The 14,524-nt window shown below is 33.6% G+C and overlaps 1 protein-coding gene across 1 annotated transcript in view; it reads left to right on the forward strand.

Moving 5' to 3' along the window:
* LOC129906518 (uncharacterized) overlaps positions 1-14,524 on the forward strand; it is a 35,781-nt gene that overhangs the window by 20,822 nt on the left and 435 nt on the right. The window contains exons 2-4 of the mRNA XM_055982297.1: positions 13,311-13,521; positions 13,594-13,775; positions 13,832-14,473. Of these exons, the coding sequence (XP_055838272.1) occupies positions 13,311-13,521; positions 13,594-13,775; positions 13,832-14,473 (1,035 nt within the window). The remainder of the gene's footprint in view (positions 1-13,310; positions 13,522-13,593; positions 13,776-13,831; positions 14,474-14,524) is intronic.

Consider the following 14,524-nt stretch of genomic DNA (forward strand, 5'->3'; position numbering starts at 1 on the left):
GTCTGAAAATAACCTTAAGGAAAACCCATCCAGAATGTAGCAGTTCTAATGCAAATGAAACTTCGTTTTGTTAAGTTAATATGATAATCCTCAGACTCAGTTAACGATGGTATTTTTGTATTCGCTTATACAAATATCAGATGGGTGTTTCCAAATGGATTTGATGATAGTGCATGGTCGGATTTATATTATAGGTTAAAGTTAGTGTGATTGCCGTGTTGGAAGAATATTTAAAAAATTGATATGCATATTAAATTCTTTGGATTTTAGGATTTTTAGGTTTTCGAGATTTTATGCTTTCGGAATTCTGGGTTTTCGTTGTTCCGGGTTTTCAGGATTCTATTTTTTGTGAATTTAGAATTTCGACATTATGTCCCAAACATTATTCTTATTGATGTTATGAAGCTTTCCGCCTCAATAAAATGTTTTATTAGCGCTCTTGGAAGGCCCCAAATAAATCCGTCCATGAAAATATGTCATGCAACTAGAGCACCGTTTTGTATTCCTGTTTTATTAAAAAAAAAAATCCCAGTTCCATATTCAAATAAATGCTTTCACCCTCATTCGCTCCCTCAATATTGCGAGTGAAAACCTTCAAGCAAGAGTAAGCCGCTGTTTGCTTGTAACAACAATATCCGTGATAATCACGAACTTTTGGACGCGATTTGAATAACACAACAAAAGTTAAATGTTAAACAAAGTTTTTTTTTTACAATTCTTTTGGTTTTATTTCTTCTGCACTGTATACTCTTTCAGCTGCTTGTTAGCGGGAACACACTGTTTTGATTCCCTAAAGTAGAACAAAGTCAGAGTTTATCTAGATGAACATCGCATGCATACCATGCTTACAGCATGAGCAGAGCATAACACAGCGGTTTGGCGGTAGTTGAGAGAGTGAGAGAGTAGTGGCGCAGATGTTTGTTATAACAAAACGAGGCGAAACATTCCAAATGCAATGTAGAGACCACGAAAATCGTGCTGCCACTGATTGATTGCATTGCAATATGCTATAAGTCTAACTCGAAATGTAACCAAAAGAACCTTTTCACAAGCTGCTGCTGATGGAAGATATTTTTGAAATGGAAATTTCTATAAAAAATGCCCTCAAGATGTAGGCACCTCTCATAAAGTTGACATATTTAGATAAGACGACTTTTTATGGATTTTAATTTGAACAAAAAAATTGACAAGATCAGGGTTATAGACTTCTAAGTTAGTTTGTTAATGGACAAAAACCACAACGTTGCGTCGTCGGTCATTGGTCCGTGAACGCATCTTCATCGGCAAGCTGGGTAAGAGTTTCTTGCGGTTGCATAAGACCCGAGATGCATGTGTGAAACAAACCAACATATGCCAACATGTGTATAATATAATTGGCAGTCGTGTATCAAGAGGCCAAAAGCTCACTGCAATTAGACCCAAACTCTGTGCTGTTTACAAGAAAATAAAACACATGTTGTGGTCGAATATTTTTTGAGACACACAGACGGGACAGTAGACTTCAAAAGTTTGAGTTTGAAGATACAATAAAAGATCCAAACCGGTGTCACTGGATTTTTGTTTAATTTACCTCCTTTTGGTAAACGTCGGACTTCATTCATCCTAAAGGTCCGAAGCATAATTTTCACCTAAACTCTCAATTGTATAAAATAAAATTGGTATGGGTCAATGTGGCGTATGTGGAACTTTTTTTTTTTAACTTGCACGTTTAGTAACAAATGTTCGTAATCCGATCCCTTGATGGTTAGCGATCGTGTACTGATCATTCGAAAGTAAGGATATGAGGTTCTAAGAGGTTGACCGCTTAAAACTTAAAAAAAAAACTGGTGAATGTTTCGTTTGAAATCCTTTGCCAGGTAAAATCTGATCTATTGGAAACCAGGTGCTAATTACACTAGTTTACGAAAAAATAAAAATTTTTGGACACCAAGGGCCGTTACCTATACTTTTCGTATAGATTTGAGCCCAGAGAAAACTCGAAAATCTTATCTAAAAAAATATATGTGGATAGGTTTTCGAGATATGATTTTTCAAAGTTTTTTTGTTGTTGTTCTAAAATGTGTTAAAGAAAAGTGGTTTCAAAAGTTCATATGTTATCCAATTTTAGCCGTATTCAATTTTTGTGGACATTGTTTTCATAGATAAAGTATCTTTTTTCTCCTTTCAATATCAATAAATGCTCAAATGATATAAATAGCCCATTTAGTAAAATCATCAAAAATTTCGTTTTTTTCTTTTTAATGAATAGTTTTTCTTAAGTTTTTTACAATATTTCAATTTTAATTCTTTTTTTAAGGATACATTACTCAAGATATAGCCCGAATACTAAGTAGGCTGGAAAAAACAACGACAAAAAAACTTTGAAAAATCATATCTCGAAAACGTAACCCATCGTACCTAATTTTTTTACTTGCGATATAGGTACTATATATCAAGTTATGCATTCGTACAAAAAAAAAAAGTTGAGATAACATTTTTCCATGACATTACGATGGTAGACAATGCCAAAAAAGTGGGTCCCGGAAGTCCGTCTGTCTGTCTGTCTGTCTGTCAGTCTGTCTGTCTGTCTGTCTGTATAAGGAGCTACAGCCTAAACGAATGGACCGATTAATGTCAAACTTGGTATATAGCGTTATTTGGCGACTTTCCAGAGGGGTTTTTGGAATTAATTTTTTTGGACCAAAAATAACGGTACTTGTCATATACCGATTTTAGTAAAATTGAAATATCTCGAAAACGGCTCCAACGATTTTGTTTAAAAAAATTAAATGTTAGTTTTAAGCTAAGGTCTATCTTTCAATGAAAAAATTTTTTTTTGAAAATCATTATTAACGGTACCTGCCATAGAACCGTTTTTTTCAAATTCGATTATTTCCTAAGCTACTTAATCGATTTCAACGACACTTTTTGTGAAGAAGCATTTGTATAATTTAAATATAAGCCAAAAACAAAATTTTGAAAAAAATTATTTTTGGATTTTTAAAAAAATTTTGAAATTTTTTTTTTGAAAAATCAAATTTTCGAAAACGGGACATTGAATTTTTTGGAAATTTTTAGATGTTGATTAGTGATTTCTACAGAATGGCGTACCAATTCTATTTTTAAACTTTTTTTCCAAAAAATTATTTATAAAAAATTAGTTTTTTAAAAAACGGCTCTAACGATTTTGAAAATTTTTTTTCTAAAAATGCATCTTAATATATCAATTAAAACTGCATACTTGTTTTGGAGGGCAATTTAACTTTAGATTTTATTTTATTTTTTTTTTTAAACGAATTTTATTTTTTTTTTCCAAATTTCTATATAAAAAGTCTTAAAAATTTAAGCAACTTTAACTCTAAGAGCAAGTTCGTGCGACCCAGTCGTGCATTTTATTTTTAAATGATTTCCGAGTCCCTGAGGTCAAAGTACGTAAGAAAAAAATAGTGGGACTCAGTGTCCATTTTGGCTGTAAACCAGTGTTATTAGAAGCACTCCATTCTCCATCTCGACATTTAAAATTGCAATTGGCCATACCTTTATGGTAGAACTTGCAAACAACCATATTTCACTGAAGAACGACACTGTAAATAAATATGCAGGGCAATAAACTTCGAATTTTTCATCAAACTATGTGTGAATTATAACAGGGTGAAAAAGCATTGAAAAAAAATGAACAGGTGGATCTTGCAAATCAACGGACGAATTCGGTAAGTCAACAAGCGAACTTGTCAAATTAACGAAAAAAAACCGGAAAACCAACAGGCGAACCTGGCAAATCTACGGACGCGAAATCAAGAATGTGATTTTACTCTCTATCCCCACTGTACATATTATTTCTCTTAGCCAAAATGACTGCACCCCTTCGTACCGGCTAAAATTTTCAAGTTTCGTTGACAGGCAGACAGACAAATGAACGGAGATATATTCCTGCATCATCGTCATCATCATTACAAAAAAGTCTATAGAACTCTCAGTCAGCTTCAACAACATAATTATCTTCATCATCATCATCACCAACATCGCATAAAAACAAAAAAAACCAACAAACATAAGTACATTGTACAGACATACAGCAAAAACGTTGTCTCTTCCTGATTTGTATTTTGAAGTCAACTCAATTGTATATACTTGTGGAGCTCGTCTTTTTGTTTTGTTACAACTTCACCATCCTATATAGCTTCAGCATCATCATTCCGACCTTATACCGCGAGTTGAGTCGAGAGTTGTAAGCTGGGGATTTTGAAGTTTTGCAAATAACTTAATCAACAAAATTGGATATACCGCTGGGCATCAAATTCGGCCAAGATAATTCTATGGGGTTTTGCACGATAAGTCTAACATCGCGTCTCGACGCCACCATATTGACGAAGTACGATGATGTTGCACACAGCTCGTTAACAACCTTAACACTGGCGACATAATCACCATACATATATAAAATTTTTTGAATTCGGTATTTTGTCATCATCTATCTCCGCAGGCTTTCTTATGTGTGTGTGTGAGAACATTTCGCCTGGCAATGATGACTTCGACAAAGACGACTAAGAAGAAGAAGACGGTTAACTGTTTCGGGGAAAATTAGCTTGCAAAAGCCATATAATTGCTTTGGATAGCGTGTTCTGTCTTTCTGTTTAACAGCATTGCATAGAGTCGAAACCGAACCGCGCACGTCATTAGTTGGATGATGAAAAGATGCGCGCATATACATTCCGCGTGTGATTAAGCGGTTAGAGTTTGAAGTTCATGGAATAATGCTGGTAAGGTCGTCGTGAGTCAGTGGAGCATCTAAGCTATTATGGCCGTATATAGTATGTCATGTGGGAGCAATTAAACAAGAAAGTTTTTTCCACCAAGCGAATTATTATTTCAAGAGCCTCCTGGTGTAGGTATGGTAACTACTATACAACCGGCACGCGTCCCACTAACGATAAATTGGTTCTACCACACAAAACCGGTACTCGAGTGAAGCTTTAAAGGAGAGGAATCCCACAGGGGCCAATCGCTTGCTGTCGGATTTTTAGCCAGTTTCAAACCAGTGTGTATTGCAGGTTGCAGGTGGTTTGTGCGAGTGTGTGTGATGGTGCACTCTCTGTGAAGGTTTATTGCGTAATGTTCGTGAAAACCACTCACAATAAAGATTGCCAGAAGCTGGAAGATGTTAGGTTTTGTTTTTTTTGTGTGCATAAACGTATATAAGAACAAGAAGTTGGTTTCAGGTTCGTTTATGGAGACATAGACTATGTTCTGCCAAAAGTCCACGCCTAGAGGGCGTTGTCGTCTCTTGTTAAGGCAACTGCGATATTAGATGTGTTATTGAAGACATATTTTGCTGGTAATTATAGTGTCAGTATTAATCTAAATGATCGACATAACAAAAAAACAACCTAGAAAGAGCCTCGGAGTATATCTCTAGCTTATACCTCAAGCTAAATGGTGATGATCAAATTCAACTAAAATCATGGAGTTAGGTATTACATTCAATCTGATTATTTATTTTCTCTTAACTAATGGTTATGTGTTTAAATTGCTTATAAGCTATTTGATTGGTGATAAATTTAGCTGAGAGTGCAAACTTATGGTTTTCGATATGTTCCAAGACATTCATATTGTTTGTCGAACATTGTTAAGTAGGGGCTTATGGCTATCGCAGATAAAAATATTGCTTTTCTTTTAATAACATGTAATTTTATGGATAATTAAGCAAACATATTCGAGATTTATCTTTGGAGGCTAACAAGTTTTTTCTATCGGGGTTTGATATATGATAAATGTACTACAATCTTTGCCCGTTGGATAAATGGAAGGAAAAGACATAGTTGTACGCCTTTCTTAAACCAATAAAAAAGAAAACCAGCAAATTATTTTGAAAAATGTTACTTGGTAGCGATCATCGTGAAAATAGTTACAATTTCTACAGCGAAAAACTAAAAAACCGTCCTTAAATTTTATTTAGAGCTTTCAGTGGTCATTCGGTGCCATTCTGAACTGAATGCCGGAACCTTTTATTTGCTGTATACGCTAACATTCAAGTATTGCTCAACTGAAAACGTGAAACAGGGTCTCGGTACAAGGTTCCTTATGAGTATCATAAATAAGAAATATATTTATATTCTATGAGATACCATCAGATTACCGGTGGGCCTTCTCGCCTTTCATCGGCTGACAGTTGATCAGCGATTCTAAAATTTTGTAAAAAGGGAATTGTGGACTTACAATCGGTCAGTAACTATGGAGTGAAGAAGATTCGCCTTTCTTTTGGGCTGGCTGGAGAAATGGAAGAGACCCGTAGCAAAAATAACTAGAAAAGGTTACGCAGTGGTTACGCGAGCGCTCAGGAGCCTCTTTTCAGAAGAATTGTGGTAAAACTGGCTGGAATAGTATGGAAAGCCTAACCTTGACTTTCCAAAACATTTATTTCTTTGTTTTTGTGCACCTACGACCTCTTTCATTGTTACAAGCCTTTGCGAAGGACATTTCGATTCTTGCAAACAAATAACCAAATACAGGAATGATTAAGAGGTATGAGTCACTGAGCCTTAGTTCTTCATGAGCTCTTCATGAAAAATAAACGAATAAATGAAGTTCAAATTATTTACTACAAAGTGAACTTGTATCAAATTATTTTTGAAAACGTGACCGGTTATTACTTCCAAGCATTTTTTTTTTGTATTTTAAAAAGTTCTCCACACATATGTTAACTCGTCCTAAATGCATATTCAAATTCTTTAAATTATTTAACCAGATTTGATCATTGAATTAAAAAATTTACCTAAAGTGATGAATAAAACGTGCATCAACTATAAACTTTTCATACCAAACAAAAATTAGATCACTTGCCCAAAATGCTCACATAATCATAAATGCACATCACTCTGCGATCACATAACATCCACTCGAAACTCAACTAAAAAACTGTTCTTTGTCATTAAAATCTGTTGAAAAGTTCTTGAATGGCATTAAATTTAATAGCGCGTCAATAGATTAACTCTCATGACAATGCGCACTTCGCATTCAAAATGAGCCCCATGAATTTGTGTGCTCCGATCTTCTTATTCTACCAAATCTTTACACACAACCGCATATGTAATGATGACACTCGTGAGTTATTACCAAAGTAACTAGACCGCAACATGCTCGTTGCTCGTGTAGAAGAGACACCTTCTTTCCGTGCGAACATTGCGCGCGATCTTGCAAAGCAAAGCAAAACTATAAAATGTCTTGTCAAAATGTCGCTCCAAGCGGGAGTTACAAATTAAAATAAATTTTAACAACCGCTTAATGTTGTGCGCAATTAAAACAGCTCGTACTGAGCGCAGTCTGTTATTAATTCTACAAGCCGACTCATCAGAATTGTAGGAAGTTCCTTTTGAAAGTCTTAAATAATTCATAAGCCTGGAAAATCTCAAGATACTCAAAGTGATTGAAATGGAAATAGAAGATCTAATTTGAGCTTGATAGTTGATGTAGCTATGCAAGTCTGTTTTATAAATTCCGACAATGCTATACTCTTTTGACCCTTGCGCCAAATAATTGAAACATTAGAAAGTCTTAGACCGTAATAGCCCCGTTTAAACCCAAGCAAACATCCGCATGGTCCGATTCAAAGCCACACCAAAACAGCATCTTGTGAGACCACTTAAAATCAATTTATCTAGCCATTAGCCATACGCCTCCCGAGTCCCGATCCCGATTCCAACCATCCGGAATCCGTATCCAAAGCGAAATAGCTTCATACTTTGATTTAATTTAAGAGCGCAATTTTGATTTGTTACACGATTCAATTGGAATGGGGGATTTGTTCGTTTAAAAAGTCGTAGGTTTGTAATGATAGAGTTGTTAAGTGAAATGGACAGCAAGGTTGAGGAGTAGTTATTTGGTGAGTGTGGTGTGGCTAAGAGATAATTTTGTTAGTTCAATAAATCCATAATAATTTCATTATACCCTATATTTTGAAATAAAATTTTCTTTGTTTGTTGGAATAGGGAAGATAAAGAAACATAAACGATAAAGAATTGAATAGTTTTAAATGAGAAACGTTTAACTTGATCTAGACTATTATTTTAAGACCTTTTAGAATGGACGGTTCCAGTTAGATTTGATGAAATTTTAGGATTTTGCAGTTTACAAGAAGTCAAACTGTCGGTCAGTACACATTTGGCACGTTAAGGAAATTCTACACATATAATACAGTAAAATAAGGAGAAAAAAGGGGTAAATCTCGTAATGAATGTTAGTAGAAATTTTTTTTGCTCAATATCTTCCTTTTGCCAATCTATAACATATCTCAAAAGTCTAGACAAATCTCAAGTCCGCTTGTCGCGATTTCAAGGTCAAATCGCGAAATGGAGATTTTCAAAATTAGCAAAAATTGGCTATGGTATTATATATACATATGATACATGATTTCAAGGTATTTTTTAATGCTGATTCCAAAAAATCTAAAATCAAGACAATTTGACGTCTATGAAAAAAGTTATACCTGTTTTTCATCTGTCAACTCATATTATTATAACAGTTGCAAACTTACTGCCGAAAAACCCTTAAAAGTTATGGTAGATGAACCAAATTTTGCATGAAGATTTAAGAATCCATCATTATTAAAAATCAAAACAATCCATTACAAAAAATATATATACCTACGAAATAATGGTATTTTTTGATGGAGGGGGAAATTTCAGGATATGTACTAAAAAAGATTCTTGTTCATCTTAGGAATAAATGCTAATAGGCTAATTTTTTCATTTTAATCTTTGTTTGGATATTCTTTAACTACCCTCAAAAATTTAAAAAAATCTCATGTCCGCAAGTTCTAATTTTCTTGGTTTGAAGATAAGGTGCAGATTTGAAAAAATTGAAAAACTACTCTTCAGAAATTTTGTGTCAGATCAACATGAATAAGGTACATTACTTTTCAGGGATGGTCATATTGATTTGTTTGTGGGTTTTGTTGGAATCAGCATTAAAAAATACCTTGAAATGATATGGGTTATGTTGGTATACATATAAGAATCTAAAGTTTTCTTTTTATTTTTTTTAAATCTGCACCTAACTTAGTTTAACCTGGAAAATTAGAACTTGCGGACATGAGATTTTTTTAGATTTTTGACATAAGTTATAGATATCCAAACAAAGATAGAAACAAAAAAATTAGCCTATTAGCACTAATTCCAAGATTGTACCAGGATGTTTTTTAGTGCACATCCCAAAATTTCCCCTTTTCTCAAAAAATACCATTTTGTCATAGATATAAATGTTTTTTTGCATTGCATTGTTTTGATTCTTAATGATAATGGATATGAAAACCCTCATGCAAAATATGATTCCGCTACCATTACTTTTAAGGGTTTTTCGGTAGTAAGTTAGCAACTGTTATAATAATATGGGTTGAAACTTGAAAGATGAAAAACAGGTATAACTTTTTTCAGAGACGTCAGATTGCCTTGATTTTAGATTTTTTGGAATCACCATTAAAAAATACTTTGAAACCATGTATGATATGTGTATATAATACCATAGCCTATTTTTGCTAATTTTGAAAATCTCCATTTCGCGATTTGACCTTGAAATCGCGACAAGCGGACATGAGATTTTTCTAGACTTTTGAGATATGTTATAGAATGGCAAAAGGAAGATATTGAGCAAAAAAAATTTCTACTAACATTCATTCCGAGGTTAAACCCTTAGTTGACTGGATTAATATGGGATTAGACATAGTTAACGGGCAGGTTCAGAAAAGTTATGTACGAAATATGTATTTATTCATGTTTCGCGTTCTTTGAATGGTTAACTGAAAAAAAATTCTTCCAATTTAAGAAATTTTATTGGAAAGTTGACTGGAAAGTTAGGGAAGAAATATCTCCCGAAATCGATTACCTCCTCTACCTAAATCTCCGTTCAGAAAATGACGTTGACTTAATATTAAGTCCCTAATGTTTTCTGAACGTGCCCATTCTAAATATAAGAGCTGAAAGCTGATGCTCTATCATTTTGCCTAAGCTGGAACGCCTCAATCTTATGGACACGCATATAGCTATGTTTCTCTTTTAAAAATGTTGTGAAGATCAAATCGATCAAGAATTGTTTGATTGGTGATTGTATTTTTTTGAAATCGACCAAGAAGACGCAGAAAATTCCTGCACCGAAATATACCTATTATACAGGGTGTCCCACAGTCACCGCCCCAAACGAAAACCATGGATTCCTGAGGTCATTTTAAGTCGAAAAACTTAAGAGGTAATTTTCTCGTTTTCGTCCCGTTTTCGAGTTACCACGGTTTTTATGATTTTTGTTCCCTTTTCCCTTATCTAGCTTTATCTTTGCCAAACTACGTTTGATTTGAAAAATTTTTTTTACAACCAATCAAGAATTTATTACAGTTTTAGTTTGTCTCAAAACTTTTTTTTCTGCGGACAACCGTTTCTCCACAATTTTGCATCAAACACAATTTTCTTCGTTTTTTAAGTTGTTTTTTACACTTTCATATCATTTAAGTCAAAAAAACACGTTAATGAGTATTAATTTTTTGTGCTTTTTATTAAAGCCCAGTTTATTTTCATAAAAAAAATAAGTTTTATTTCATAAAAAAGGCTGCTGAAATTAATTAAAAAAAATAAACAAACTGAGTGAATTAAAAAAAAAAATAATTTTTAAATACAAAATTTATTTAAATGAATTAAAACTTTTTCTGAGCTTTATTTATTTGTTCTTTTCTTAACCACAATAGCTCAGAAAAAGTTTTTAATTCATTTAAACTAATTTTTTATTTAAAAATTATTTTTTTTTAATTCACTCAGTTTGTTTATTTTTTTTTAATTACTTTCAGTAGCCTTTTTTATGAAATAAAACTTATTTTTTTTATGAAAATAAACTGGGCTTTAATAAAAAGCACAAAAAATTAATACTCATTAACGTGTTTTTTTGACTTAAATGATATGAAAGTGTAAAAAACAACTTAAAAAACGAAGAAAATTGTGTTTGATGCAAAATTGTGGAGAAACGGTTGTCCGCAGAAAAAAAAGTTTTGAGACAAACTAAAACTGTAATAAATTCTTGATTGGTTGTAAAAAAAATTTTTCAAATCAAACGTAGTTTGGCAAAGATAAAGCTAGATAAGGGAAAAGGGAACAAAAATCATAAAAACCGTGGTAACTCGAAAACGGGACGAAAACGAGAAAATTACCTCTTAAGTTTTTCGACTTAAAATGACCTCAGGAATCCATGGTTTTCGTTTGGGGCGGTGACTGTGGGACACCCTGTATATGGTGGACTTTCGAAATCAAAAAATAATTTTAAACAAAAAATTACGTATACGCCCGAGTGATCCATGCCTCGTTGATTGATGTGAATTGTATTTTTATGGACTATTATGATTACTTATTTAAATAGAGGTCTTAGGAACTATAAGACGGTCACTAGAGCAGAAATTGTTCAATAGGTTACAAAAGGAGAAAAAATCGCCGAGCAAAGAATTTGAAAAGATAAGGGTGGGTTTTTCTGGCCTGGTTTTTACTTCGTAATTGCTTAGAACGTAGGTATACCTAAAATAAATAGGTACAGCTACTTTTTGCTAAATTTGGGAATGTTCTTAATTTGATTTTTTTGGTTCTTTTTAGAAGAAAGCTTGACACTACTTAAACCAGTCCGTTATCCACTGACACGAGAATATCAAGTAGCACAAATTTATTTAGTTACATACACTTTTCTTCATTTGCTTCATGCAAATTTTGCTTTGCAAATTAAATTAGTATTTTTGCAAATGCAATTCACTATAATGCAAACCTATTTCACACTTCGCATATCAAACTCACCTTCTGAAAATCAAGTGCCTATTTTTTTTAATTATTGAACTTAAATTCATGTTCATTCTTATTGTGAGTTTCATATCAAAAAACGTTCATTCAAAATATTTTTGTTTGCCAGGAATTTAGAATTACCCTAAATTGATTTGATTTTGCAACCAAAAACTTGATAATTTACTTGTATTTCACATGAAAAAAAGGCGAACAATTTTTCGCCCGAAATTCTCAATAGGCAAAAATTCAAATACAATTTTCCGGATAAATATTTAAAAAAGTACTGAAATGATCACTTGGAAATTTTTCAACACGAACATTTTTTGCTTGCCCGGAATTTTGAAAGCTATTGGACGTTTCGCCCGATGGGAAAATACGGGGAGTATTCCCAACGTTAACAAACTTATGCATTTAACTCACAATGGAGGAGAAAAGTAAAAAAAAAAATTTGTAGGGTGGAGTGGAGTAATGTAAACGTGAAACTTACGATACGGCTTTTAATATTGTGTCTTTATTTCTCTATTTCCCCCATTAAATCACAAAAAGAAAAACATTTCAAACAATCAAATCACTTCAAAAACGAAAATTTCAAAAAAAAAAAAAACACCCTAACGTATTTACATGCATTCAAAACCTTAACATAAACTTTACATTTAAATCCAGTACAAATAATAAACAACTATTTCCAAGTAGGTAATAAACACTACGTTAAAAGGACATTCCCCTCAAAACTACTCTTCCAACGTCACATTCCCTAATGTTTTTTTTTATTGTTTGATTATTATTTCTAGTTTGCAAAGCAACAATTTGTAATGCAATCTAAATGGATGATCATTTAAAACTTAATTTTACGACTACTCGTTTAGCAGAAATTGTAGGTATCTTGTATACTGGAACCAGTAAGTGATTTACATTTTTTCCAGTGACACATCTTTACCCATAAAATACAAAATGAAGAGCTCGTAAAATAACCCTCTCGTTCAGAGCACATCAAGATTCTTTCGTTTTATTTTTTTTTTTTGTTTTCCTTATTTCATTCAAAACAAGACACACTCACGCGAAACCAAAATAAAAAAAACACACACAAATCTCTTCCACCGCCACCGTCTTTTTTTAAATCCTAATGCCTTAACGCAGACATGGCGCTCTCTCAGAAGGGTTCCACATTTCTACACACACTCTTCAACAGACACAATTTGTACTGGCAATATGTTCTTTCAATTGAATTCAATTGATCTTAACGATCCTCCAGCTCCAGGTGGAATCGAACACCAGCAGCTGGGCAGCTTAATGACTTTGTATACACTCTAATGGGAATAGAGATGGGATATGTCGAAGAAGGTTTACTCAATGCAACTGACCCAATTAATTCCCCTTCATGATATGCAAATGCACACTCATACTTGTTTCCTTCCCAAATAAAGACTTAAAGACTTTGCATAATTTAATTCAACTCTTGAACAAAACCTCATAATAATAATAATTGCGGTCTTTTTTCTTTGTTCTTACGTTTTTTTCTTTTTTTTTTTCTTTCAGAAATTCGTGCCGTTTCCGGAGAACCAAATTACAAGTCAGTCAACCTTACGTGGGAAGTAGAATTTGTACCGGCTACTACCAATGACACCGATGCATTGCCACCGCCAAAAACTTTTCAAATATTTTACTGTGAGATGCAATCATTCGGACCTCATCGATGTCGTTCAAAAGTCATTGAAGATAAAAAATTAGAATTGGACAAAGAAAATGAGTGAGTATATAGAACACAACTCGGAAGTGACATGAATTTTAAATGAGTTTTGTTGATTGACCTTAATTGCAGACCCATTATGCATTACACTGCTAGAGTTGATAATCTTCGAATGGCTACCAAGTATAGCTTCCACATTAAACCGCAATTAAAGAAGAAAAATCTAAAGATCAGTGGCAGATCGGAATTGTTGGACAATGAAGTCGAAAATGACCTATTTCAGGGACAATCTATTATTATTCCAACTAAAGGCTGTAAGTTTTTATTTTTCCAGTAGGTCTCCATTCAAATAATCTTATTTTGTCAACAGTTTCAGCCCAAGCTACTAAATGCCTTCCACATGCATCCGAAATTGAAGTTGAAACTGGACCGTATTTTGGTGGAAAGATAGCGGTCGATGGTGGAAATTGTGGAGTCAGAGGGAATCCAAAGGCACCCACAGACAAATATGTGATGAGGATTGATCACAAAATGTGCGGAAGCTTAGTCAAGCCAGAAACCAATACGGTGGAAACTTTTATAACAGTTCAAGAGAATTTAGGCATTTTTACTCATAGTACAAGGAGATTTGTAGTCGTTTGTAGTTTTCAGTCAGGAATGCAAACTGTTAGAGCTAGTTTCACAGTTCCTGGCAAAGGGGGAGTCGCAGCTGCCGTCGAGAATGATCCATTTGAGCCTGATCGAATGGGCAGAGAGCAGAGGCAAATGAATTTTGTTGACAAAAGTGGCTTGGTTTTAAAGGAAGAGGCTAGTGTTGACGAAGAAGAAGTCAGTACAATGGCAACAGTGGCGATAGTTGAAGATATAATTCCTGGAGTCAATGAAGAAGACATAAAACATGAACCGACTGAAGCTGAAGAAAATGAAGAACCAGTTATGTATCATCGGCAGGCAAAATTTGCCAAGCTTATCAATCAACTCGATGATGAACGAGGGACACATCAAATTAAGAGTAAGTTTTATGAGTTTTGTATAACAGTTTGTATAACAGTTTACTTATACG

Source organism: Episyrphus balteatus, chromosome 1 (genome assembly GCF_945859705.1).
Source record: "Episyrphus balteatus chromosome 1, idEpiBalt1.1, whole genome shotgun sequence".
Lineage (NCBI taxonomy): Eukaryota > Metazoa > Arthropoda > Insecta > Diptera > Syrphidae > Episyrphus > Episyrphus balteatus.